Genomic DNA, 26543 nt, shown 5'->3' on the forward strand with positions numbered 1-26543 from the left:
CCTCTTCTCCCGCCCCCCCTTCCTCCTCTCCTCCTCCTCTTCCTTGTTCTCCTCCTCGAGCGCTCCCCCAGCTGTCCCATTGTTAAGGAGATAAAAGCTGGAGCTGTGCCTGCCGGCCCGTCCAGTCCACCAACTGCCACGCCGGGGCGGGAAGCCTGCCTTCTCTCTGAGGTCCCTGAGAGTCCGGCTGAGAACTTTGCGGCAGCGCCAATTCTCGCGTCCGGGTTCACTTTTCTCTAGCCACCCTCTGGGAAACACAATTCCCACAGTCCCTCGGGGCACGTTCCCACAAGTCTCCGCTACATTAAGTTTTCAGCAAATTCAGCCTCCCCGTTGCTCAGTATGACGTGGGTAAAATAGGAGCCCATTCACAGGTGTGGAAATAATCGATTAAAACTGAATACGGAACGTAACTTCGAATGTTTTCTGGATCCGGGAGGTCCTCGCGACCCAACCTCCCAATTGTATTAATTGTGCAAAAGGAGACACAAAACCGAGGGAATCCGAGGTAAATTCTGCGAATGAGAAAAAACAAATGGAAATTTGCTTGTTAACGTGTTATCGTGCTCACCCAAGCCCATTTCATCACTCTAAACACCAAGCGGACGTAACAGCGCGATTCAGTTCAATTCACCGAGAATTTATTGCCCGGCTTCGTAGGACAAACAGGAAATGAAGACAGGGCTCCCAAAGACTTCCCAAAGTACTAGCCACTGGCTCATCAAGAAACTCCTTCCTACACATATGTAATGCACATAATTATAAATACATACAAAATGCAAACAGAATCATGCGAATAATTTAAATAACATTTCATTCCAAAAAACCGAAGAATTTATTAAAATTTCACATCACAGGAAATAAAAACAAATCACACTAAACAATGTAAGATACAGCTGCTCATGGTTAAAATACTTTAAAATTCTCATAATTATAACAAAACAACTATTCCTTTTAAGGAATGAGCTTTTTTGTTGGCTTAACATTTCTCAAAACAGTGTCACTAATTATGTTGTCACTTAATTCTTTTTCAACCACCAAGCTTGCTACATTGTCTTTTTAACAGTTGTAGCATGGCCTCAGACACTTCCTAGCTGTGTGACCCTGGGCAAGCTACTAAACCCCCATTGCTTATCCCTTACCAATACACAGTATAGATTCTCAGATGGGAGGTAAGGGTTAAAACAACAAAAACAAAAATGGTTGTAGCAGTAAAACTCATCAACTATTAAATTGGTATCATTTTGTTTACCAAGCTAGAGAACTGTTTTGTTTTCACCCAGAGCCCAAACACAAGATTTTCAGATTCAAATCTTGCTAAAATGGCTATCAGAAGACAAGCTTTTTCATCACTTTTGTTCATATGGAGTCAAGCCAAATACATTTCACCAAGGAAAATGATTTCCTTCTCAATTCAAATCTAGAAACATTGAAATAGAAGAAATAAACTGAAGGAAACTACTACTGATCGACATAGAGAAGGTAAACTGAGGGGAACCAGTTTCTCTTGCAATGACTGTTGTCCTCTTGTTGGCTGTGACTAGAGAGAGAGCTGCCAGGAACCTGAGGCTGCTTATTTATAACAGAGGTAGAAACAAGAAATGCTGAGGGATGCCACCATACAGGGATGTTGGTACACAGGGGACCGCTCTGGGGTTTACACTGGGATCTGCCTACTGATCCCTACTGATGGCTGATGGATCAATCTACTTCCTATCTTCCTTCTTCCCTCACTCCCTCCCTTAACCAACTCTCTCCACCCAGTTCTTGAAGCCTTTGGCTCCTTCCCTCCCCACTTGAGAAAACTATAAAGATATTCTTTTCCTTTCCTTTTTCAAGTCAAGGGGTTTATTGAGATAACAGGATGGGAAACTGAGGTAAGAGGGATGAGGAATTCCCTGAACTACAAGGATAATTTTAGGGGGTTTTGAGGAAGTATTCTAATCACAAACTGTGACTAAGACAGTTAGGAAGATGGAGGATAGCAGCCCTTTCAAATTATTCTTTCTTCTTCACAAATTCAGCCTGGCTGGTCTCCTTTCTCAGCTTCATCCCCAAAGAAAAACAAAGTTCAAAGTCTCTAAGTTTTCTCCTGGCCAGCTCAACTTTCAAATAGACCACCTACTCAAAAGCTTCTCCCCTGGTCAGCTTCCACTGCTCAGAGCCAGAGAGACAGAGACCCAGTCCCAAAAGCCAAATTTCTCTTCTCAGTGTCATCTTCAACTACTACGAGCCAGAGAAACCCCCAAAACCAAGTCAGCCTCCAAAGGTCTTTTAGCCAGCTTCAAACCTCCAGGGAGAGAGAGTGTGACTTCCAGTCAGAGACAAAGTCCTCTCCCCCCTGTCAGCTCAAACTGCCAACAACTGGGAACATTCTGTTGGAACCTTGGTTCTTGCATCTTGGTCCACAAGTCTTGCAAAACCTCTCTCTCTTCATGTCTCTATCACATCTAAGTGTAAACCTTAAAATTTCTTAGACTTATGAATGTTGGAAATTTCCCCATTGGGAAATTTCATACTTGAAAAAATTTCCTACTGATAGTAAGAACTCTATTGGAATGTGAAACTCCTTGGCATGGGAGGATCCTTCTCCTCCCTACTTACGACTACTTTAGGACAGAAACCTTTTGCTAAACAATGGAAAGGGCTTTGACCTATGCTTAAGCATAGAACAGGAAGTTCTTTGAGTCATGATTGATTTTAGAATTGATACAATAGAGATACTTGGAATGACAGAACCAGGTCTTGGAACTTACAATCTCCACCCTACTCAGAGTAACAGGATTTAGGAAGGGCTGCAGCAAAGATCAAGATTTAATTATTTGAGAATATGACCTTCAACAGACATGTGCAAAGGGGCCAGACTTCTGGGCGGTCCTGGGTTAAGCTAGAGCCACCATTGGCACAGGGGAGACATCGACAGTGATTGGTAGATGTGAGAACTGGGGGGAGGGAACTTAGATTTTTGGCTTAAAGATAGTGGGGTCTGAAGGAGGACTGAGGAGGTTTTTGCTCTGAAGGAGGTCTGAAGGGAGGTTGCTCTGTTGGAGGACCAGGAGAGAAGGCTGGCTCTGAAGGAGGACTGAGGAGAGGTTGATGCTCTGGAGGAGGTCTGAGAGGAGAGAGGTCCTGGAGGGAGACCTCCTGGAGAGGTCTTGAAGGAGGCTGTGGAAGGAGAACTCTGAGGAGAGAAGGAGGAGAATTCTCTGGAAACATTTCTTGAAAGGAGGCTCTCTTGAAGGTGGAGCCTGAGGTTGGCATGAGAAGCCTTACCTAGAGAAATCTTGGGTGAGTGATAAAACCAACTGACTGATTTATTCATTCTTATTCCTTTCTTACTTTTTCTATTGATTAGTCAGTGTATTATAAATTAAATTTCTCTATAAAACCCAGTTGGCTTGGGCATATTCATAAATTGGGAATATATTCCCTGGCGACCATCTTATATTTATATAAAACCAAGACACAGTAGAAAACATATTTCGGTGGTCATAATTGATATATATATTTCTCTTGCTCCCAAACATTTTAATTATCACAGTTTATGGTTCCCACTCTCTTATCTACAACAATTTAAACCCCAAACTTATTGTAAATCTAACATAAGTCTTTAAGCCATTTAAATGAGAATTGCTTCTGGTCAAATGATGAATAAATAGGTCATTATTTTCTTCTATTTTTGTAGGAATTTTTAAAATTGGAAAACTTTAAAATAGTTCATAAATTATCTTTTTTCAGAAATGTAGTCACATGATCTTTCTGGATCAAAGTATAAATTTTCAGACTCTGTGCTGAATTATTTAGAGTAATTATCTTCTCAAAAATACCTACCAAAATACCTGTTTCAAAAGAAAATTTTTTGAAAATTCTGAAAATGAATTTGCTTCACCTTTTATTCAAAGAACTTTTAAGATTAATAAAAGGCAACATGTAAGCAATAAGGGGCAGCCAAGTGGCAGACCTGAGTTCAAATCCAGTCTACTTCCTAGCTGTGTGACCCTGGGCAAGTCATTTACCCCTGTTTGCCTCAGTTTCCTCATCTATCAAATGAGTAGGAGAAGGAAATGACAAAGTGCTTTTAGTATCTTTGTCAAGAAAATTAAAAATGGAGTCAAAGAAGAGTCAGGCATGATGGAATGACATTAACATAGAAAGAGATCCTCATTCAGAGCTCCTCCAAAGTCAAAACCTCCAAAGTCCCCTTCACAGGAAATTCTTGGCATTTTTAAAGATCATTCCTTTTTATCACTTCCTGTGACTTTCTTCCATTTGATGTGTACCAATTATAGCTAAAGCTTTGCTTAGGACTGCCCTCACCCACTATCTCGCATGTGGGTCACAGACCTCCCCCACTAAAGTGTAAGTGGGGTGTATACGATTTTGGTGATTACATCTAAAAATGGGCAGAGGAGAGTTAATTTAATCTTCACAGACCCCTGACTGGGTAGACTGAACCCTGTGGGGCTCTCCTCATTACCCCCCAGTGTGTGGTCTCCACTATGGCCCCAGGAGCTGTGAGGGTCCATCAGCCCAATACAGGCCCCTGACTGGGGAGTCTGGACTGCAAGGGGCTCTTCTCATTTCCTGCCCCCTAATATATACCCCCCTGGTCTCCATCATGGCCCCAGGGGTGATCAGGGCCCTTTGGTGTTGGCCTTGATCCTCATTCACCAATCTTCCCCACCCCAGGGAAGAGCAACAATTCCTCCCTGAGCTCAGGCCCACCATTTTGCTTCCCACATGGTACATCCCTTTGGACTAGGCCTCACTAGGCTGTCTTGTCCAGCAGGGCAGGTTCCTTTCTGTGTTACCACTCCCCCAATGCATTTCAGGATCCTCCAAAGCGGGAACTGTCTTTTTTGTATTTGTATCCCCAGTACTATTAGTCCAGTGTCTGGCACCAGGGGGAATTTAAATGTTTACTGCTTGAGCAAAGAGCATAATGCATAGCTGTGCCTCAAGGAATAACAAATATGAAGAGTTCAGAATTACTGGGTGAGTCTTATCTAAAGTGACACAGTAAAGAAACCTGACAAAAATAATAGGCACAATAGCGGTAACGACACTAAGAAACAACCAGACCTGGGCTTGGATACACTGGACAACGTGAATATTAGACGATTGAAGTTAAAGCAAACTTAGCCTTTTTGTTAAAAACTGGCAGGTTCTCCAAGTGAAAAGTACCTTGTGCTGTTTATGGCTAAGTAATACTTTTATTTGGCTTATATTTGGGAAAAACATACATTTTAGAGGGAGTTGGATACTTGTAGGAAATATTTGTAAATCAAAATGTTACTGATTTTTTTTCTTAGTTAAGAAATGACTTTCCCCAGGGCAAATAACAACAAAAATACCCTTCCCCTTTTTCCTTTACAAAGATTGCTAAACTCCTGGTTTTCCTTCTGGAAATGCTCAAGATCCTCTAAGACCACAGAACCATACTAGATTAGGTAAGAATTGAAAATCTAGAAAGGTGACCCATTTCAGGGTTCCTTCTTGGTAGTTCTGATCGACAAGGCTGGGGGTCTTCTAGATTACCTGCAGTCAATGTATTCTAAGAGCAACTCTACTTAGGTCATCCATTTTATTTTGCAATTTAAAAATATATATTGGGGCTCTATACTAAGGCCTTTTCACTGCATATTCTGTGGCTTGATTTTGAAAGCACCTAGCAGAGTGCTTCCAGTAGGTACCTAATAAATGTTTATTGATTTACTAAAGAGACCAGTTTTATATTGTCCTTACAGTATTTGAACTCGAATCCAAAGTTGCTTTTTTTCCTTCTAATCCTTACTTAGTACATAGAGGAACAACATTATCTTTTTAAAAATATTTAATTATTCAGACTCAGTAGAAAAACTACTTTTTCTAGGCATTCTAATAATTAATTCTATAATTACATAGTAAACTTAGTATAAATCAAAGTATTAATTATCAGAAAAGATACATATCAAATTATAAAGTATAAATATAAATAAAAAGAATCAATACTTTCTGAATATAAAGTATATTATATATATCAATACTATATGACTATAAAGTATAAATAAAAAGTGCCAAGTAAAAAAATAAAAAAGCCTAATTATAAATCAACATAATAGCTCTAGTCATTAGCTCTTATTTTTTTTTTTTTTTGGTATAACAAAGAGACTCTGGTGACATTCATCTACTGTTCTATTGTAGGATGGGAAGAAAGAGCTTAAAATGTTATAACACAATGTTATCAACAATGAAAAAAAACGAGCAAATAGAAGCTAAAGACTTCATGAGACATCAAGAAATAATAAAACAAAATCAAAGCAATGGAAAAATAGAAGAAAATATGAAATATCTCAATAAAAAAAAAAAAACTGACCTAGAAAATAGAGCCAGGAGAGACAATTGAAGAATTATTGGACTACCTGAAAGTCAAGACCAAAAAGTCTAGAAATCATATTACAAGAAATTATCCAAGAAAACTGCCCTGATATTTTTTAACAAAGGAAATTGATTATATTTAAATATGGGTATCAAAATATATATACATATATATATTGTGGAAAGGAAAACTAAAGCAAGTTCTGGACTTTCTGCCACTGAGTTGGAACAAATAGCAGTGGGAGTGTTAGCAGAAGATATTGACAAGACTGACATTTGGTGGGGAAAGGGCAACTGGGAGTGGCAGTTGGTCTTGTGACTAGCACTTCCTTCCTGGCCTTGGAACTGGAAGGAGACTCTTTCTCTGTACCTGGATAGAAGTGCCTCTATTCCTGAATTTCCCAACTGTATGTTCTACCTGGATCCCTGTGATCATGTTCATCGGACAAAAGGACTTAAGGGAAGCAGTTTGGACTGTAAGGCCGGTCTTTAGGGGAGTCAGTCTGAAGAGACAGGCCCAACCAGCTCTGAAGGTCAGAATTTTTCTTCCTCTTGCTGTCTACTGCTAAGACTTTGAAATTAAGAAAGCTAGCACAGACTAGCATAGACAGGAATAAAGAAACCCTCCACCAGCCTGTGAGACCTGGCCTCAGCTCAAAAGCTGAGAGACTCATCCCTCATGTAGGGAAATCCTTCTTCCCTGATACTGCAGTAAGATAAGAGGACTATCATTTCAGGGGACATAGAGGGAGCTGAACCTCAGGATAGCCAGTCAACTATAAACAGTCCTTATTGGACTCCTGCCGGGCGACTAAGTCTGGAGGGAGGCTTGTCCCTCAGAAGGGTCCGTGCTTACCTGCACTGGGTTATCTTTCACATCTATCCATAGAGAAGACATCCCCTCAGGCTATCATAAGTGGTCCATTTCTTGGAAACCCCATTTTTCAAAATAGCCTCTTGGCGGGGGGCATCTCTCTCCTTTTACCTCACCAGCAGTCATATTCCCTCTCTCTCTTCAACTCCTCCATTCCCTGCTACAAAACCTTCCGTATCTCCTGTTCTTCAATCCTACCCATGTTCCCAATAAATATTACAATATATATTAAAGTTTATTTAATTTAGAATATTTTTCCATAGTTAAATGAATCATGTTTTTTCCTCCCCTCCTCCCATCCTCCCGGCCAACAAGTAATTCCACTGGGTTTTACTTGTCATTGATCAAGACTTATTTCCATATTATTGATAATTGTACTAGGCTGATTGTTTAGTCTACATCCTAAATCATATCACCATCAACCCATGTGATCAGGTAGTTGTTTTTTTTTTTTGTATTCCTACTTCCACAATTCTTTCTCTGGATGTGGATAGCACTCTTTCTCATAAGTCCCTCAGAATTATCCTGGATCACTGCATTGCTGTTAGTAGAGAAGTCCATTACATTCGCTTCTACCACAGTGTATCAGTCTCTGTGTACAATGTTCTCCTGGTTCTGCTCCTTTCATTCTGCATCAATTCCTGGAGGTCATTCCAGTTCACATCTATCCTGATATTTTTGAAGAAGAGGTTAAAATAGAGATTGAAAGAATCCACAGACCACTTCCTGCAATAAATCCCCAAATGACAACTCCCAGTAACATTATAGTCAAGTTCAAGAGCTCCCAGGCTGAGGAGAAAATAATGTAAGTAGACAGAGAGAAACAATTGAGATATTGTGAAGAATCAGTCAGGATCACACCGGATCTGGCAGTCCCCACGAAGGCTTGGAATATGATATTCCAGAAGGCAAGGGAACAGGGTTTACAACCAAGAACCAACTCCCCAGACAAATTGACTATGTTCTTTTAGGGAAAAGTATAGTCATTTAATAAAATAGATTTCTAAGCATTCTTGAAGAAAGACCAGACTTAAAATGAAAATTTGAGGTCCAAATACAAAATCTAAGAGAAGCATTAAAAAGTAAATAAGATAAAAAATTTAAGGGCTTCAATAAGGTCAAATGATTTATATTCCTACATGGAAAGATGATATTTTTTACTCTTAGAAATTATTATTAGAGTACTTAGAAGTATACATAGAGGGTGTGGTAGTAAACTATTTAGGATATGTCAAAAGAAAATATTAAAACTAGGGGTGAAAAAGAGGATAATACTAAGAGAAATGGGAAAAGAGAAATAAAATGGGATAAATTATATCACAGAAAGAAGTGCACCATGGGAGGAAGAGACTGACACCAGGTAATACTTAAACCTTACTCTCATTGGAATTGACTCAGAGAGGGAAGAACAGTCAGATCCACTGGGGTATAGAATTGTCTCTTGCCTTATTGAGAAGTAGGAGTAAGAAATGGGGTGGTGGAGAGGGGAATAATACTAGGGATGAAGAGGTTGGGGGCAGTATACAAAAGATCCTATAGTAAGAAGGGAATTAGTAGGGTGCTAATGGGAAAGGGAGTAATACAAGAGAGGGGGAGTGGGGGAGACTGACTAAAAGCAAAACAATGGAGGGGAGGAAAAGAATGAAAGGAGAAAGATCAGGATTAAAGAAGTCAAAATGGAGGGGAATACACAGCCAGTAATCCTAACTGTGAATATAAATAGGATGACCTCACCCTTAAAACAAAAGCGAATAGCAGAGTGGATTAAAGACCAAAATCCAACTGTATGTTGTCCACAAGAAACACACATGAGTCAGATAGACATACAAAGGGTAAAGGTAAGAGGCTGGAGCAGAATTTATTGGGCTGCAGCTGAGACAAAGAAGGCAGGAGTAGCAATCTCTGATCTCTGACAAAGCTAAAGTAAACATAGATCTGATTAAAAGAGATAAGGAAAGGAATTACATCTTTATAAAAGGCAGTATAAATAATGAAGAAAAATCACTACTTAACATACATGTCCCAAATGGTATAGCATCCAGATTTTTTAAGAAGCTAAAGGAGGAAATAGATAGTAAAACCACACTAGTGGGGGGACCTCAACCTTCCCCCATCAGAACTAGATAAATCAAACCAAAAATAAATAAAAAAGAAGTTAGGGAAATGAATGAGATATTAGAAAAATAAGATCTAATAAATGTCTGGAGAAAATGGAAGAGGGATAAAAAATAATATACCTTCTTTTCAGTAGGACATGGTACATATACAAAGATTGACCACATTCTAGGGCATAAAAACATTGCAAACAAAAGGCAGAAAAGCCAAAATAATAAATGCAATGTTTTTAGATGATAATATGATAAAAATTATAATTAATAAACGTTCATGGGGGAGGAAAATTAAAAATTAATCAGAAACTAATCTAATTCTTTAAAACTGGTAGATTAAACATGGGAGGGAAGGAGTTGTTAACAGTGTTGTAAAGGAACAGAGCTGCAAAAAATAGAAGTGTTGAAACAGGTTTTTATTTTTATTTTTTTAAATGCACGGAAGAGAACACAAATATATTCAGAAGGAAACCAAGATAAATAGGATGGCTTTAAAATTATGTTGAATTTGTTATCTATGTATTTTTAAAAGCCATATTTATTTAGTGGAGATTTTTAGTTTTAGATATGATTATTTTTTCTGTCCTGCTTTGCACATATATATGTCTATATACATATATATACACACAAGTTTTTGGTGCTCAAGTTCAGAATAAAATAAAATGTAATTGTATAGAACCCTATGTATACTTCAAAGTACTCCTGGGACCACTTGGTGAAACTCCACTGGGCATGAAGAGTCATTACTACCCCATCTACATGGGCAAGGAAAGGGAGGCCCTAGAAAGCCCAAGGCCAGGTGGCTGCCCCAGCAGCTGCCCCCACATAGCTCTTGCTTGTCACAAACCACTTTAACACAGAACAGCCAGGGTGATTTCAGACTCTTTTTTAATACTTTTCAACTTCATAGATTTGTTCAGTTCTTTACAGACAGCACAAGTCATGATAAACATTCTTGAACGGGAATTCAAAGTTGGGCAGAAAACAAAGCCAGACAGCCCCACCCTCCTAGCCTTCTGTGAGAGACAGACAGACAGATGGGTTCTCCAATTTGGCTGAACAAGGGTCAGTAAAGGGCCTGGGATGGCTGATCCCTGAGCATTGGCCTTCAGGGCTCTGGGATGTGTGTTGCCATGGGCACAGGAATCTCCCTGGACTCAAAGGAGGAAGCCAGGAGTCTTGTGGCCCTCAGGAGGGAGCCTCTCCCCACTGCCCACACTAGATGCAAGGTTTCTCTAGCTCGGCCTTTGCCAGTGAGGGCTGGTCCCAGCGAGGATGGGGCCCTGGACTCCCTGACAAACGAGGTAGAAATGGGACAAGGGGAGAAGCCCAGAGGGCCTCAGAGCTTATCCCTTCTGGCAGTAAAACTAAGGAGGAGGCACTGGGAGGCATCATCTAAACTTTCCTCCTTTTTGAAAAATACTAGGGGGATTTTCCTGCTCCTAAATATTGTGTTGTTGTTTCCTTCTTCCTCAATCAGTATGTGGCCATGCTAGATCCAAGATTTTAACAGATGTAGAAAAAAATGCCTTTTAAAGATTGAATAGAGATAATTAAATATCTTTGCAAATATTTAAATTCTACCATTACATGGTTCCAATTGATATAAATTGTGTGGAAATGCCACTCTGGTTATCATGAAAAGAACATATTGTTAGTGACTATGTATGGTGATGGCATTTATTTCCAAAATACTCCTTTAAATCATGGAATTGGTAGGGAGCAAAACAATAAATTCTCATGAGACAACTAAAGGTGCTGCTAGCAATGATTTCCAAAAAATACACATAGCTGTAAATTCTAATGTATTTTCAGACAAAGGAACAAGTAGTTAGATACATCATTCATCCAATAGTATTTCAGTAAGTGTTTAATGTTTGTTTACAGCAAATAAAATACAGAATGCAATTTTAGAAATAAATTATTCTCCAATATTAAATGACAGGTAAGCCTGGCCACTAATAACCTCAATATTAACAAATATGCCATTATCTTAACTCAATTTGTTAAATCAAAGAGAAATTTACAGACACCATTTAAAAAACTTCAGTGCAGTGGGAACTTGTAGATTAAAAAAGAAAATGAAATATGAAAAGTATACTTTTATGCTAAAGTTACTTTTTGGCCAGGTCGGAAAGCTGTTCCACTTTGACTTTTCCTCTTCTTTGGGTTTTGAAAGTTGTCATAGCTATGGGGGGAAAACACAATTAATGCTTTTCAAATATTTTTCTAATTTATAACAGTATTACCACTGATAAAACTGGTAACTGTTCAGAATTAGGTCTACATTTTAAAAGTTGGAGGCATGAAGTTCTCACACTTTCAAGTGAAAAGACAAACCGAAAGGATTTATTTTTGTGGAAATTGTCAAATATTTCAGAATTTAACTTTTCTGGAAGTTTACACTTCCTCTTTTTTTAGACTTGTAATCTAAAGGCAGTTAGGTGGAAGGTCCTGTGATAAAATCTGGTCTTTGGGTACTTCCTAGCTGGGTGACTTGTCTACATCTTACCACAATTGGAACCAATACTTAGTATCAATTCTAAGACAGAAAGTAAAGTTAAAAAAAAAAAGATTCATAAGTAATTAAGATAAAAATAATTCAAAATAGCCCAATTTTATAACCTAGGAAAGAATGACTAAAATCCCCCCTTTGATAACAATACTCCAGAATCTAACTTTTTTTAACAGATGCAGAAAAAAATGCCTTTATAGGTCGAAAAGAGATCATTAAAAATCTTAGCAAATATTTAAAATTCTACTATTACATGGTTTACTATACATACTGTTTGACATATGCATGTGTCTATTATGCTTGGTTTTTTCCCTGAATTGTTCTGAAAATATTTTTTATGTTTTCTGAAATATATAAAGCACTTCAAATGACTAACTGCGTAACTATATTAGAAATGTTAATATCTAAATTACTAAATAAGAAATTACTTACAGATCTGCAAAATTCTTCCAGTCATCTGGACTAATGGATGGTCTTGTGTTACTGAGGGCAGTAATTAAATGAGCCTGGCTAATGGCTAATGTAGCCTTAACTGGTCCTGGCTGAGCAAGGATAACATCTTCCTGGAATAAAAAAAATAAAAAAAAAGACAAGATCTAAAGCCAAATGAGTGGCATAAAAATGTCCAAAATGTTATTCCTATTTATTAATTTCTTCAAAAGACTATATATATTCATGCTTTTCAAAATATTGTGGAATATTAAGATGAGAATTAGAATTGACTTTGGAGATCACCTCAATTCCCTCATTTTACACATGAGAAAACTCTTCTCTCTTAAAGCCACATAAAAATACTTTGCAAAATATATCATATGAAAGGAGTTAAGTTCCTGATTAATTGGGTTATTCTTTCATTCCTATGTGACTACTACCATTAGTAATCAAACTACAGGAAAGAAATTTTTAAGTCAAATATTAATATATTTAATATATTATGTTAATATATTTAAACACCCTACACTGTATAAGAGAAAATAAAATCAAAGCACAAATTCAATATGAACAATAAAATATAGTAGCCATACTCCATTTTGGCCTCTGTATCTCTCCTTGATGGCACTGATTTCAGCCTTCATTTGGTCTCTTTGCTCTGGTGTAAGTCCTTGATCACCTTCTTGGGATGACATCCTGAACATTGGGGGGTGTGAAAACATTGAATCTCTCCCAATAACTCCAGCATGATCATGAGATGTGGAGCTGGGCCCAGAGAGGCATTGAGAGCTCTGCAGAGGTAAATGGGATGAGAGAGGGGAAAAAAAGATGAAATTATTGACATTTATGAAATCTTCCAAGGAAAAAAAAATTCCAACAAAACTGAATTATTTCCACAAATGGTATAATTAAGAATGCTTGAAAATACTCGTATTATCTGGAGACTAGAGCTTTAACTTGGGGGGACAGGGAGAATCTTTGCTATGTAGCTAATTTATAGATGACAGACCCCATTTTATCAGTCTTTTGTACCTTACATCCTGGGTTACTATATTAGAGAACAAATGGATGGATCCACATTAGCCAGCCTTTATTTTTATAGTGAATATTTACAGCAAGATTCATGTATAATCCTATATAATAAACTAGTAAAAACAAAAACAAAATCCAACCTAAGTATGACAATGTTTTTAATCTTACTGGGAATAAAAACCGATCAAATTTTCAGATTTTGTATTCCAAGGAGACTGTTACCAGGGATACAAAATGTTCTGAATGCTACTATCATTCCAAGAAATTGATTTCTCTCTGAAGGAAGTATTAGGTCAGTGCTATTCTAATTGAATTTAAAAACCCCCACACATTTTCTTAACATTTAATATGAAATTCTTTTTAGTAGAAAAGATACTTATGTTTTTATCCTTCCCCTCTGACACTTACAGACTAAAAAAAGTATTATGAAAGAAAGAACTTTCTGATATCCTGAGTTGTTTGATGATGCTATACTAAAATTAATATTAAGCCTAACAAAATCAGTATTTAAGGAGAGTAGTTTCTCTAGAAAAAATTTTTAAAAGGTTAAGGATTGGGGGCCCGTAGGTGGCTTAGTGGATAAATAAACAGGTCTAGAGTTGGGAGTTTCAGAAACTTACTAGCTTTGGGACCCTGGGCAAGTCATTTAACCCCCACTGCCTACACCATGAGAACTCATCTGCCTTGGAACTGATACCTAGTATTGATTCTAAGTCAGAAGTACAGTTAAAGAAAAAAAGGTTAATGAGAAATAATGAGAAATGAGAAATAATGAGAAATCAAAACAATATAAATGAGAAAAAAACATCAGAGACATAAAGAAATCAAAACAACTGAGACTTAATGAAACAATTAAAATGCCAATTAATCAAACAATTTTTTCTCTCTAATCATATGATGCTTTACAAATAGAGCTGTATAAATTTACTTGTCTCTCCATTATCCTTGCTTTGTATATACCATTTTTGGCTACTCAATGGACAAGTGGTTTCATTTTTACTTTAAATTTAACCTTTTACATTGTTTATGTTATTCTGAAGAATCCTCTTTTTGCCTTTCATTCACTTTTGCTTTTGAATTAGAACCTGCTAATCTTTATATCTTTTTTAAAAATATATATCTTAGAGGAGAACAAGGGCCCAGATAACAATACTAATTCAACTCTGTTTCCTTAAGTAAATTCCCTTGGAACCAAACTCAAGAATGAATTGTAAATGCTGATATAATTTAGAGACAGTCTGAATCAATATTCCACGCCAAATTCCCAATTATCTAAGACAAAAAATGTTTAAGAAACCACAATTTCTATACTGTTCACCTACTAGCTTGAATCTTACCCCAGGGGAGAGGGCTTCTCTTCACAAGAATAAAAATGACTAACACAAAGCACAAAACATGGCTGAATCAATTAAGGGCATGCAATGCAGGTCAAGGCATCCTTCCTTAATGGTGACTCCTCTATAGAGGGGTGGACCTGTGAGAAGACAACACCAATAGCTCCATTTCTCCCAGACTGAGCCTTATATCTAGGACCACTCTAGATGAGTTTGTGAGCTCACTTATGGGAAGGCCACACTGAAATTTGAGCATTATGAAAACATGATGGCTCCCCCAGGTACCAGTTCAGAAGAAGTTCCATTTCCAAGCTCTGATTCATAAGAGCTTCCAAAGTAGAGCCGATACATATTGAACTTTGATTCTTCAGGAAGCAGCTCAGACATCTCTAGGGAAACAAGAGACTGTTCTAAGCCACACTCTCCATCTCCAGTTGAATCATCAGAGCCACTGCTGTGATTAAGGAAAACCATTGAAGACAGACTGAGGTCACTATCTGAACTGGAACCAATATCCTGAAAAATGCACAAAACAAGAAAACCACGTTATGATTTAAATAATCCTCATCTCTGAACAATCACCAGTGAAGATATCCTAATTGAGCAATTAAAATTGAAGGAAATTTCACAGTATTTCCCCCAATTCTCAAATACATTTAAGGTATGGGGAAATAAAAAGATAAAATACATAAAGAGACTTCTCATCTTGTCAAAACAAACATGTGGTAAAATTTGTAGGCAGTCAACATGATTTTTGTTGTTTAATAGCTAGCCAATCATTCTATTTTTTTGTTACAATGTAATAAAAACTGCATAGTTGGTCCTTTTGTTGGGGCTTTCACTATGCTGTTAACCAATTCATCAACAAAGATTATTAAGTGCCTAACATGTGCCAGACCTGAAGTGTGGCATCACGATATGAATACAAAGGGGAGTTTATAGTGTATTGGGGAATACATGCTGACAGATAAATTAATATTGGACACACACAAGGAAAGCTCTACCATGTTTTCAGGGTGAGGGAGTGGCACCTAGGAGTATTAAGAAAGTTCTCTGGATAGAGACATAAGTTAAGCCTCAAAGGGAATCTTGGACTCCAAGAGTAAGGAGTGCATTCAAAGGATGGGGGACTGAGCTATGAGACTATCACAAATGGGGTACAATAAGGGGGCCACTTTGGCTAGAATATATGCACATGATATGGAATTATCTTGGTAGGAATTAGACTGGGAATGGCTTTAAATGCCAAACAAAAGAGGCTGTAGATTACACTATTGGCATTGGTGAGCCTTTGGTACCTCCTGAGAATGGGAATGATGTTTGAAATTATATATGAAAAAAATTAACACGTTCACAAGAATTTTCCAAAATTGTTCTGAAATAGTACATTATCATATATGTAACTTAAGTAGTTTATTAGTTAATGAAGGTTATCCTTTTAGTAGTTAACATCATGCCATAACTACAAAAATATTTATTATAAGATGCCACATCAACCATCTTTCCAGTGACCTTACTTGTGACAAGCCTGATACCCTCCTCCCATGGATGGCTTCAAGTTGAGCATTGTAGAGCAGAGCTTTCAGATCTGCTCCTGTAAACGAACTAGTCACTGATGCTAAATGCTCAAGATCTACATCATCTGTCAGAGGCAGAGAATCACTAAGGACTTTTAAAATTTCAAGACGAGACACCTGAAGAGAAAAACACAAGGTGATAGGAGAAATGAGAAAATTAACTATTGTCTTAAACTTCTTTACCCATTTCCCATTTTTCTTGATGCTATCTAGTTAAGAATCATGATACACTCCAATGTCTCAAGAATTGAAATTGCAGGTGACCCAAAGAGCAAAAAAAGGGCACAGTGTAGGTATTAAAAATATGTTATAGCATCCTGGGGAACAAACAGCACTTGTGAAAGAGTACCAATTTGGGAATAAAGGTCTTGGGATTGCTACTTACTCTGTGGGACCTTGAAAAGTTACTTAATCTTTCTTAGCCTCAGTTTCCTCAACTGTAACATTAGAAGGCAACACCTGATTTATTCTAAGACCCCTTCGAGATCTATATATATATAGGATTTGATGGATAATGTGTCAGGAATGGCTAAAAAAATAAATCACACAAAAAAGCATGATTGGAAAAGGAGATGGGACAAATGCATTCCTGAAACATTAAAGACTTGGAAGTAATCTTCCATCATATTTAAGAGTGATCTGGATGGCTGGAGAGATTTATAGGTGCCTGGATTCATCAATGAAGCACAAATCTAAAAATGCACAGCTGCTTTTTTAAATGAAATTTTAAAAACTGTCTAACAAGCTTAAAAGAGTTAAAATTACTTTCTAGAAAGTTGACTTTATTTGCCAACTTTCCCTAAAAACAAAAGTAAATATCTAAGTAGGAAAATGAATGAATATCTTAATTTTTTCTCAAGTCAACATACATTTCTTTGCTTCAGGATTTGGGCAAATATCAAAATTATAGTCTTGTGTTCAACAAGAAGTGATTCCAAAGGACATCCAGTATCATACAAGTCACACCAACTTAAACTAATCCAAAATGAACTGAATAACATACACATTTGAGTAATTTGCTTAAATTCTTATAATCTATAGGTTTAAAACATTATCAGAGCTGTGTATTCTTTTTTAGAAGGTCCAAGATCTTTCAAGTATGGTACTAGTTAATCAGGGCAGCTAGATAGGGCAGTAGATAGAGTGCTGGGTTTGGAGTCAAGAAGATTCCTCTTCCTGAGTCCAAATCTGATCTCAGACACTCACTGTGTGACCTTTTTGCCTCAGTTTCCTCATATGTTAAATGAGCTGGACAAGGAAATGGGCATCACTCCAATATCTTTGCCAAGAAAACCCCAAAAGGAGGTCATGAAAGGTCAGGCTAGAATGAACACAACTGACAATGTGAACTCTGAGGAAGGACGATGAACTACACAAGACCTGAATCCGGGAGAAACCCTACTCTAGAATCTATACATGCCCATTTTAAAAGGCCAACAACTTGAGAGTTTTTAGCTCCTTGAGAAAATGGCTAGGAAAAGAGACTTAATATCTTCAGTATACTTTATGGAAAATAGGAATTCAAGATCGCTAAGGACAAAGTTAATACATGAGAAAAACAGTTCTCTTAAATTAAATGTAAGATCACTGCTATTGCCTGATGGAAATAAAACACACAAAAGAGCAATATAGAATTGATCAGTTTGGGTCTCTAACTAGGAAATCATCACCTCATCAGGAGGAGGACAATATACACATTTGTCTAGCCGGCCGGGCCTCAGCAGGGCAGGGTCAATCAAATCAGGGCGACTAGTAGCAGCTAACACATAAACACCTGAAGGAAGAAAAAGGAAAAATTCTTATGGTGATGTGGTAAATCTTTACAGTGGAATAAAAGAAATTTGAAAATGTACAATTATTACCCTCTAAGCCTTCTACTCCATCTAATTGAGTTAATAACTGGTTAACCACCCGGTCGGTGACACCGGTATTATCATGACCTCGTCGAGGAGCAATGGATTCAAATTCATCAAAGAAAAGAATGCAAGGTTTGGCAGCCTGTGCCCTGAAAGAAACACAGTTGTAATTGTCATCAATTCTGAGAAATTAAAACTATATATTTTTTGTGCTAGTGAGGACCTGGAAATAAAGTAGGTACCCACTGACTAAGGAATGGCTAACAAACTATATATGTGAAAGTAATGGAAAATGGCTATGACCATGATGACCACAGAGAGGCATGGGGAGACTTAGATGAACTGATATAAAGTTAAGTAAGCAGAGCCAAAACCCCCCCCCCCAATATATAGTGACCTCAACAACGTAAGTGCAAAGAACAATCACAAAATAATAAAAACGAATACCGCCAGATCACAAAGAACAAGCTTGGCCCCAAAGAAGAGATAAGAGTTGCAAAGGGAGTTGGGGGTCAAGAGGAGCACATTCCATAAATATGAAAGACTGCAGACAATGTCAGATTTTTTTTCTATACACTGCTGAACACCCCCTCCCTCCTTTTTCACTGTTATAGCTCTATGGGAATAGGGAAGATACAGGGATAAATTCAGGTAGTATAAAAAAGATATCAATAAAAACCTATTAAAATAAATCAAAAGTGCATTACAAATTCAGGAATCCTAATACCATAAGGCTACGGTAAGAAGCAAATAAAACATTTGCGCATGTTGATAATTAGCAGTTCACCTTTTTCCATTTTATCAATGAAAACTTTAAGCCTAAAGTTTTGTAGCTTGGTCTAAAAAACAAATCATAAATAATAAACAAAAATTTAGTAAATGGTAAAGGAAGAATAAATCTATCTGTGCTCAAATATAAATCCTAATGAAAAATGTTAGTTAACAAATAACATTCAATGGCATGCAAGGACTTCTAAAATTCAAGTTAGTTATTAATAAATCACAGATTATAAACTACTACTTATTCAGAGAGTAAATTAGTTATCAAAAAACTCTTAATTAAAAAACCAATAATTAAATGCTGGCTAATATTACTTAACTTAAAATATTACAAATCTATGGAGAACCAACCTGAAAAAAATATCTCGAACAGCTTGCTCACTTGCTCCAATATATTTACTTAGTAGTTCCGGGCCCTATCACGGAGAATATAATTATATTAGCATTCAAGACAAAGTTATCACTTCTAAATGGAATCTACTTTTGGCTATCAAAAAGCATACTTAAAAGAGAATAATCACAGATTTTAAAAATCCAAAACTGATATAATGGGAAATTTAAAAAATAAGAACAAATTAATTGGTTTCACCCATATTTAAATTAATGATTATATTACCAGGATACTCATTCCTAAAAAAAAAATACTTCTATGATAATAATTTCTTTGTTCACTGAAGTGATGCCCTTTGGTGCTCTGATGTGGTATGGAGGTGACCCTGGCTTCCTGAAGGTTATACTAATAGTTCTAATAAAAGCCTTGGCAGCTCAACCCAATCTGGTAAGTCTTCCAATATGGGCCCGGTAGAAGCCAAGTGTCTGCTGTCTGAAGATAAACTTAGCTAAATTTGACAGTTGTCCATAGAATCTTACAATGTTGTCCATTCCAGGATGGGGAAGCTGTAATTTGCCTTGCTAGAAGGAATACCAAAAGTGATGGCATTCCTACAGCCTTCTGACAGAGGCACTGTAGCTCAGCTTCTGCTACTAAAGGAGACTCATCTTATTACAAAACTCAGGACGCCCCAATTAGTGTGAAGAGAGTATATTTTTAAAAGGAAGATAAAAGTATACTTTTCTCTAAGAGTAAACTCTTGGAAATTTAACAGTTTAAATTTAAAAGTAAAACAGAATGATTCATTTGGTAAATTGATAGTTTATTTTATTTTACTTCTCATTTTTACTTTGCAATTTAAAAATAATCCTTCTTTAATGTGAATTAGAAAAAAAAGTCTAGTGATGAAAAATAAATTGAATGCCTACATAGGACCAGATATTGTTCCAAGACAGCAGTGTCTAAATTAAAATATCTAATTCCTTCAAATTTCTGGTGTTCTGGATATTAATATAACAGATTTAGATGTTCTCTCTCTCTCTCACTTTCTCTTTCCCCCTCCCCCTTGTGCACTAACTGAATTAATACTGCCTTATGCCTTTGGACCACTCTGTATAAAATATTCTCAGTGCAGTCTGTGGATAAAGGGCTATAAGCTTACAATTAAGGCTGAAAGCATGAGAAGGGATGTACCTCTCTTTGACAGAAGCTGATAAGGATTTTTAGTATAAAGACTAGATTAGTTATTTTCATGTAACCTTTCTATTAATAGTCCAACCTACAATGCAATTTGGAGACTTTATTGGTGAGACTGAAGGTTCTTCCCTACAAAGGAAGCAGCAAATACAACAAAAGGTAAACTTGGAAAGGTTAACATGCCAGAGAAAATGTCCTGAAAGTTTGTTTTATAACAAGTGCAAAAAAGAAAACTGATAATTGTAGGATCTAGAAAGAAGAAAGTAGAAGATGGATTTTCCAGTACCGTCCTGGACAGGAGATGCTCATTGGCTTGACATAGTTTCTGGCATTAATCATTAATGCATGTATTATAAACCAGTACAAGAGCCATATTAGCATGATTACACACATACAGCCTCCCTACCCCAATATGTATGAACATACACAAACACATGCATGATTGATTTTTCATTCAGGCAGCCAAGGGTATAAAAAGGGAACAATCAAGAATTTAATCTCATAATAGAATATCATTCTAGACAAGAGGGGCTGCGTCCCAATTTTCCTTAGACATATTTTCATGCAAATATTCAGCATACCTTGATACTGATAAAGTTCATCCCACTCTCTCGTGCAATTACTCCTGCTATTAATGTTTTTCCTGTTCCAGGAGGGCCATACAACAGTATTCCCGTCCTTTGTCGGATAGGCAAGTTTGAAAATAAATCCGGGTACTAAAAATGACAAAGAACTGAATTCTAAAACTGAAATGCATTAATAGAAAAAAAACCTCTTCAGATTCAGCCCAGACTGAACCTCTGTCAAATCATACAAGTAGTATTACTTGTGTAAATGCAAAAGCATAACAACAATCAGGTGCTCATCTTGGGGAGCAAATGCTCTTAATGAAGACAAAGAACATTTTCTGCACATAAAAATATAGGAAAAAGCACTAGCTAGTGGTATTTGCTCCACAAGAATTAGGGCAGTTCAATTGCCATTTTCTATCTAAGCCTCTTCCATTTCTTCTCAAGCATACATGAAAATAAAGCACAGAATTAATAACAAAATTCACTCTGTGACATCTGCTCAACTGTAAAGTCTGTAAGGACCAAACTCTATCTCAATTATTCTTGTCTCCCTCAATGCCAAATACAGCACTTGCTACCTAATGGGTACTTGGTGGCTGTTCATGAATATGGTTCCCTTACTGGTTTTGATTTTGCTGCATCCAAAAACATATTAACTCAGAATCAAATCAGCCTTGGGAGCTGGTGACCACACTTCCTGCCTGTTCTGCCTGCTGTCAATTCCCCCAGACTCCAAATCTGGCTTGCCCTGTTGTACCATCACCAAACTCTCATCTCCCTGGCTCTAGTCTGTGCCCTCCTGCCTTCTGCATGTCTGGGTGCTGATAGTGCTATTTGCTGAACTGACTGGAAACTGAATACATTTGCCTACAAGAAGCTATCTTTTGAAATACTAGCTAAAAATCCTAGAAGCATACTTTGTAGTTCTTCTGGAAGTTACTTTTTCCAATTGAAAAAAAAAATACCTTTGCTGGTAACTGTATGGTATCCATAAGAATCTGTCGCACTTCATGTAAGCCACCAATCTTGTCCCAGCCTACATCTTTAGGCTTATGCAGGTTTACGTTTCGCAGAGATGTTGGAGTAAAGCCTTTGAGAGCTTTTTGAAAGTCTAGTGTTTTTAAATGTAATCCTATTTTAAAAATAACAAATAAAATAGTTCTGGCACTTTGACATTGAACAAAATGAATTTTGAAGACACTTCACTTCTTTTAGGTCATAGTGTTATCTAATTAAATGCTTCCTTAATAAGTAAAGTGAAAAACAATTAATGTTTGATGTAGGCTAACAGCAATTGCATTTCAATTGTTCATCTATAATATTTTGTCAATAAAACATACCCTCTTCTGTGCACACATTCTGGCTGGAGATACAGGCATGGACAGCTCGATCCACAAGCATTGTGAAATCTCTAGCTACAAAACCTTCAGTTTCTTTTGCAATACAACGCAGGTCGAGATCAGTGAATTTATCTACATTACGGTTAAGTTTATTTTTTATTACACAATGCAGAATTTCCTGTCTTTGTTCCTGGGAGGCAGGAGGAAACATAATTAAACCACAATTCTAATTGCATCTCAATTTATTTGCACACAATTTTTGAGAAAATTCAATGTGATAAAACAATATTATTTGTAGTCATTTTAAAAATGAACACTTTCTTTTTTTTTACTGAACACTAAGCTTCTTTTAATATAGGCTAAGACATATGAGAAAGAACACTATCCATATCCAGAGAAAGAACTGTGGGAGCGGAAACACAGAAGAAAAACGACTGCCTGATCACATGGGTCGATGGGGACATGATTGGGGATATAGACTCTAAGCGATCACCCCAGTGCAAATATCAATGATATGGAAATAGGTCTTGATCAATGACACGTGTAAAACCCAGTGGAATTGCTCATCGGCTACAGGAGGGGGAAAAATGAACACTTTCTTAATAAAGCCAAATGGGAGTATGAATGCAATACTCTTTTTTATTCCAGGAACTTAAAATGTCATTCCTAAAAATATATGAAGAAATTAACATATGAACTGCTGAAAATCTATTATTATACATGAGCAAAAGTTGAATTTCTTATTCTTAATCAAGGTTACTTAGTAATATATTTTAGTCTGTGCTGATTTATATTATTAAAAAACAGTATTTTTTATAGACTAATTTGCTTGAGTACAGATTCAAGGCTTAAAATAAAATAGGTCAAGAATCTGGAGGAAATCAAGATGACAAAAATGTAATAAAAAGATTAAAATTCAGGACCATTTATCTGATCTTATTGGTACCAATGCTTCATCCTAACAACTCTGAAATGGAGGAGGTAATGCAGGTTGATGAAAAAAATTTAAGCTGATAAACTTTAAAAAAGAAAACTTCACATTCCTGTTTTCCATCATCCCCTCAAAAAAGGAATATTCTATATTTATGATAAGCGGTTCCCCTGGCAAGCATAGAGCTCAATGGCACTCCAGGGTTTTAAAAATACATTTCTTTCTCATGCTGGATTTGGGCTGTTGTAAATCCAATACAATCAGTCACATTTTATTAGCTGTGGGCTTCCCTTTAAGAACTCCATATGCATTAAGCTGTTATTACTTTCTAACTTCATGTTTAAAGGACTTTTTTACGAGAACAGTTTTACCTAATATTATGTAGAAATCAACCAAATTATTTCATGGGACTATTTTGGACACTTCAAAAAATCTTCACTCTTGGCTCTCCTATTAGAGCAGAGAGCCCATGAGGGAGAGTAGAAAGAACATGTCCTGACAATCAGGCCAGCTAGCTGGGTCTGCTAGCAGATGTTCAAAAAGAGGTTGATGTTGGAAGTTGTTCAGTCACAGATATAACAAGAAAGCTAAAGCCCATGAAATTATACAACTTATTTTTCAACTTGCCGCCTAAAGTAGAATACCAGGCTTTATGCTTTCTACACAGACATAGCCATAAATCAATCATTTCTTTGCCAAGCATTATTACCTGGTCTGGAGCATTTATATACTGGAAGTTCTGAAATATGTGGACTCCTTGTGCAGAAACAAGTAAAGGATGAAGAGAATGATGAGTCTGGCTTGTGGCAACCAAAGCAATCAAACTTCCCATGCCTATTATCTCTTTGATCATGTCTTTCAAAGCTAAAAATAAGCAACATTTCTCTATTAGCACAAAAAGCTTAATAGCTACAAAAAAACTTCATAGATTAAATAAAATAAGCTCCATATGCTTTAAAGAAAACAAACTTTTACCTTCCCTCTTAGAATCAATACTGTGTATTGGTTCCAAGGCAGAAGAGCAGTTAGGACTAGGTAATGGGAGTTAAATGACTTGGCCAGCATCACACAGCTTAGGAAGTGTCTGAGGCCAAATTTGAACCCAGGCCTGGTTCTCAATCCACTGAATCACCCAGCTGCCCTCCCCAGGCTTTTAAAATTATAATGGTTCATAGATAATCTCTAAATTAGACATATGCTTACAGCTTTCTGAAAAACAACTTACTTTACAACTTCTAAAAATTATCTAAAAGAAGCATGGGAGACTGCAGAAACAGGGTATATCTCCCACTCCATGTGTCTATTGATGCTCCTTATCACTACATTCCGCAAATTTTAAGAGTGGGCTGAAGCAGATACTATATAAAAATATCTAGAGTCACTGAAAATTTCTCTTTTCTTGAATATGGAAAACTTTGACCGACAACTTCTAGAGTGTGATGCCCAACCCCTTGAGATTAAGTTGCAGATTCAGTTCCCTTGCTAAATTTGCAGCTTAAATCAAGGCCACTGATATATTGCATACAGGGCTTGCCTCAGGATTAAGGTTCACAATCCCTTCAAGAGACCCATCAGAAGGCAAGGCTTGTACTTAAACAATATTTCAAAATGAGATCACTCCAAAAATCACTGATATCTCCAACCATGAACTAATATACTCTCATCAATTTCCCTTTAAAAACAGAAAGAAACCACCCTACAAAGGCCTGGGAGGACAGAAGGCTTTATATAAGAAGTCAAAAATGGCTCTGTGTTCTACTGTGTAATTTCAATATGGGATAGCCGCAGAAGCTACATTTGATAATAATGGCAAAGTACTTTCCATATGCATTTGATCCTTACAACAACTTTTAGAGGTAGGTATTCATTATGGTTCCCATTTTACATATGGGGAAAGTGAGGTTTGGGGAGATGTAGGGACTTGTTCAAGATCAAACAGCTAGCATCTGGGGCTGGGCTTGAGTAAAGGCCACTTTGACTCCTGGTCAAGAGGTCTTATCTCCTGTGGCTCAGAAATATTTACATAAAGCACATGCAGCTGTGTAGAGCTACAGAAAATCCCTCTTTGCAAACCTGCCCAGCAAAACGGACTGGACAGTAAGACAGCTATACAAGGTGAAGGCTGCACTTATATGAGAAAAAACAGATTTCCACATTAATTTTGAATACACTGACTTTCAGACAAAGGAGATTTTGTGGCAAGAGAAAATTTCCCCCAAGTAAGCAATCCCCAGCCTCCTCACCATATGCCAGTCGCTGACTCTGGACTGCATTAGGCCCATGTTCCAGCTCGGGCATGGAAGATACGCCAATTATATGATCCAGGTCATCAAGGAGAACGACAGATGGCTGTTTCCACACAGCTTCTGAGAAAGCCAACTCCAGGGCTCTCTGCACATTTTCAGGTCTTTTCCCTGAAATACATGATAAGAAATGCTCCAGATCTGACTCAGGGCTCAGGAAGAGTGTAAGGCTTTTGTTTTGCATGGACCTAGTAAAACATTTAAGCATCTATAGAATATATGTTTTGAGGGACCTAAAGGGCCCAGATTATCCAAGGGATAAAATGAGGTTGGGGATATTTTGGAACAAAAGATGGGAAATCCTATTTTATAGAATACTGGTGTCATATAACAAACATTTTGATATATAACTTCATATTTTAGAGAAAAAATATTGCCACCAACCAAATTTTCACAGTGCAAATCTAATTCACATTCAGTAGTCATCAGGTTTTTGCAGGAAAAGGTTGAATGATAACCATCCCATCCTCACCCCCTCTCTCACATCCAAGAAGAAGAGATAAAAACCAGAGGGGTTACATCACATGCACAGTGGCAGATTTCAAGTCAGTGGCAGAACTGTGAGTCTGAATTGCCTGGCTTTCCAACCAGTTTCCAATGAATCATATAGCCTTTCAAAACTGGAGTGCCTATATTACTAATAAGAGATCACTAAATGTTGAAACTCAAATTGATTTCGTCCTGAGGATATACATTCTCTGAAAGAACCCTAGCTTGACTATTTGAGCAATCACTTTGGAGGGTCTTCTCTGCCTTTTCCCTTCTGGACTCATACCTATTATTTTATTGTATTATTATTCCCTTTTATCCCAGAGAAATGTGAAAAATGTGCTGATTCAAAGGACTGGGCAAATGATAATTTTTTAAGGGGAAATTCTTTTAAAAAGGAAAATTTTCTAAAAATAAAGTTTCTTGTTACTTTCATCCCCAATGAGTCAAAAGCATTATAAAAAAAACACTATTAAAATATTATTGAATTGAAACATTTTTTTCCTCACTGGCTG

The 26543-nt window shown here is 37.0% G+C and overlaps 1 protein-coding gene across 2 annotated transcripts in view; it reads right to left on the reverse strand.

Moving 5' to 3' along the window:
- Window positions 1-10210: 10210 nt before the first annotated feature.
- PEX1 (peroxisomal biogenesis factor 1) overlaps window positions 10211-26543 on the reverse strand; it is a 50045-nt gene continuing 33712 nt past the window's right edge. Inside the window, exons 12-24 of one of the 2 annotated variants that reach the window (XM_001368731.5) lie at window positions 25480-25650; window positions 23946-24100; window positions 22306-22495; window positions 21931-22097; window positions 20975-21109; window positions 19217-19281; window positions 18092-18234; window positions 17900-18003; window positions 16170-16346; window positions 14938-15168; window positions 12880-13077; window positions 12287-12417; window positions 10211-11527 (exon numbers count right to left, since the gene is read on the reverse strand). In XM_001368731.5, the coding sequence (XP_001368768.2) occupies window positions 11443-11527; window positions 12287-12417; window positions 12880-13077; window positions 14938-15168; window positions 16170-16346; window positions 17900-18003; window positions 18092-18234; window positions 19217-19281; window positions 20975-21109; window positions 21931-22097; window positions 22306-22495; window positions 23946-24100; window positions 25480-25650 (1952 nt within the window). In that variant the 3' untranslated portion in view covers window positions 10211-11442. The remainder of the gene's footprint in view (window positions 11528-12286; window positions 12418-12879; window positions 13078-14937; window positions 15169-16169; window positions 16347-17899; window positions 18004-18091; window positions 18235-19216; window positions 19282-20974; window positions 21110-21930; window positions 22098-22305; window positions 22496-23945; window positions 24101-25479; window positions 25651-26543) is intronic. The other variant, XM_056800199.1, reaches the window with a different exon arrangement.

Source organism: Monodelphis domestica, chromosome 5 (assembly GCF_027887165.1).
Source record: "Monodelphis domestica isolate mMonDom1 chromosome 5, mMonDom1.pri, whole genome shotgun sequence".
Classification (NCBI taxonomy): domain Eukaryota; kingdom Metazoa; phylum Chordata; class Mammalia; order Didelphimorphia; family Didelphidae; genus Monodelphis; species Monodelphis domestica.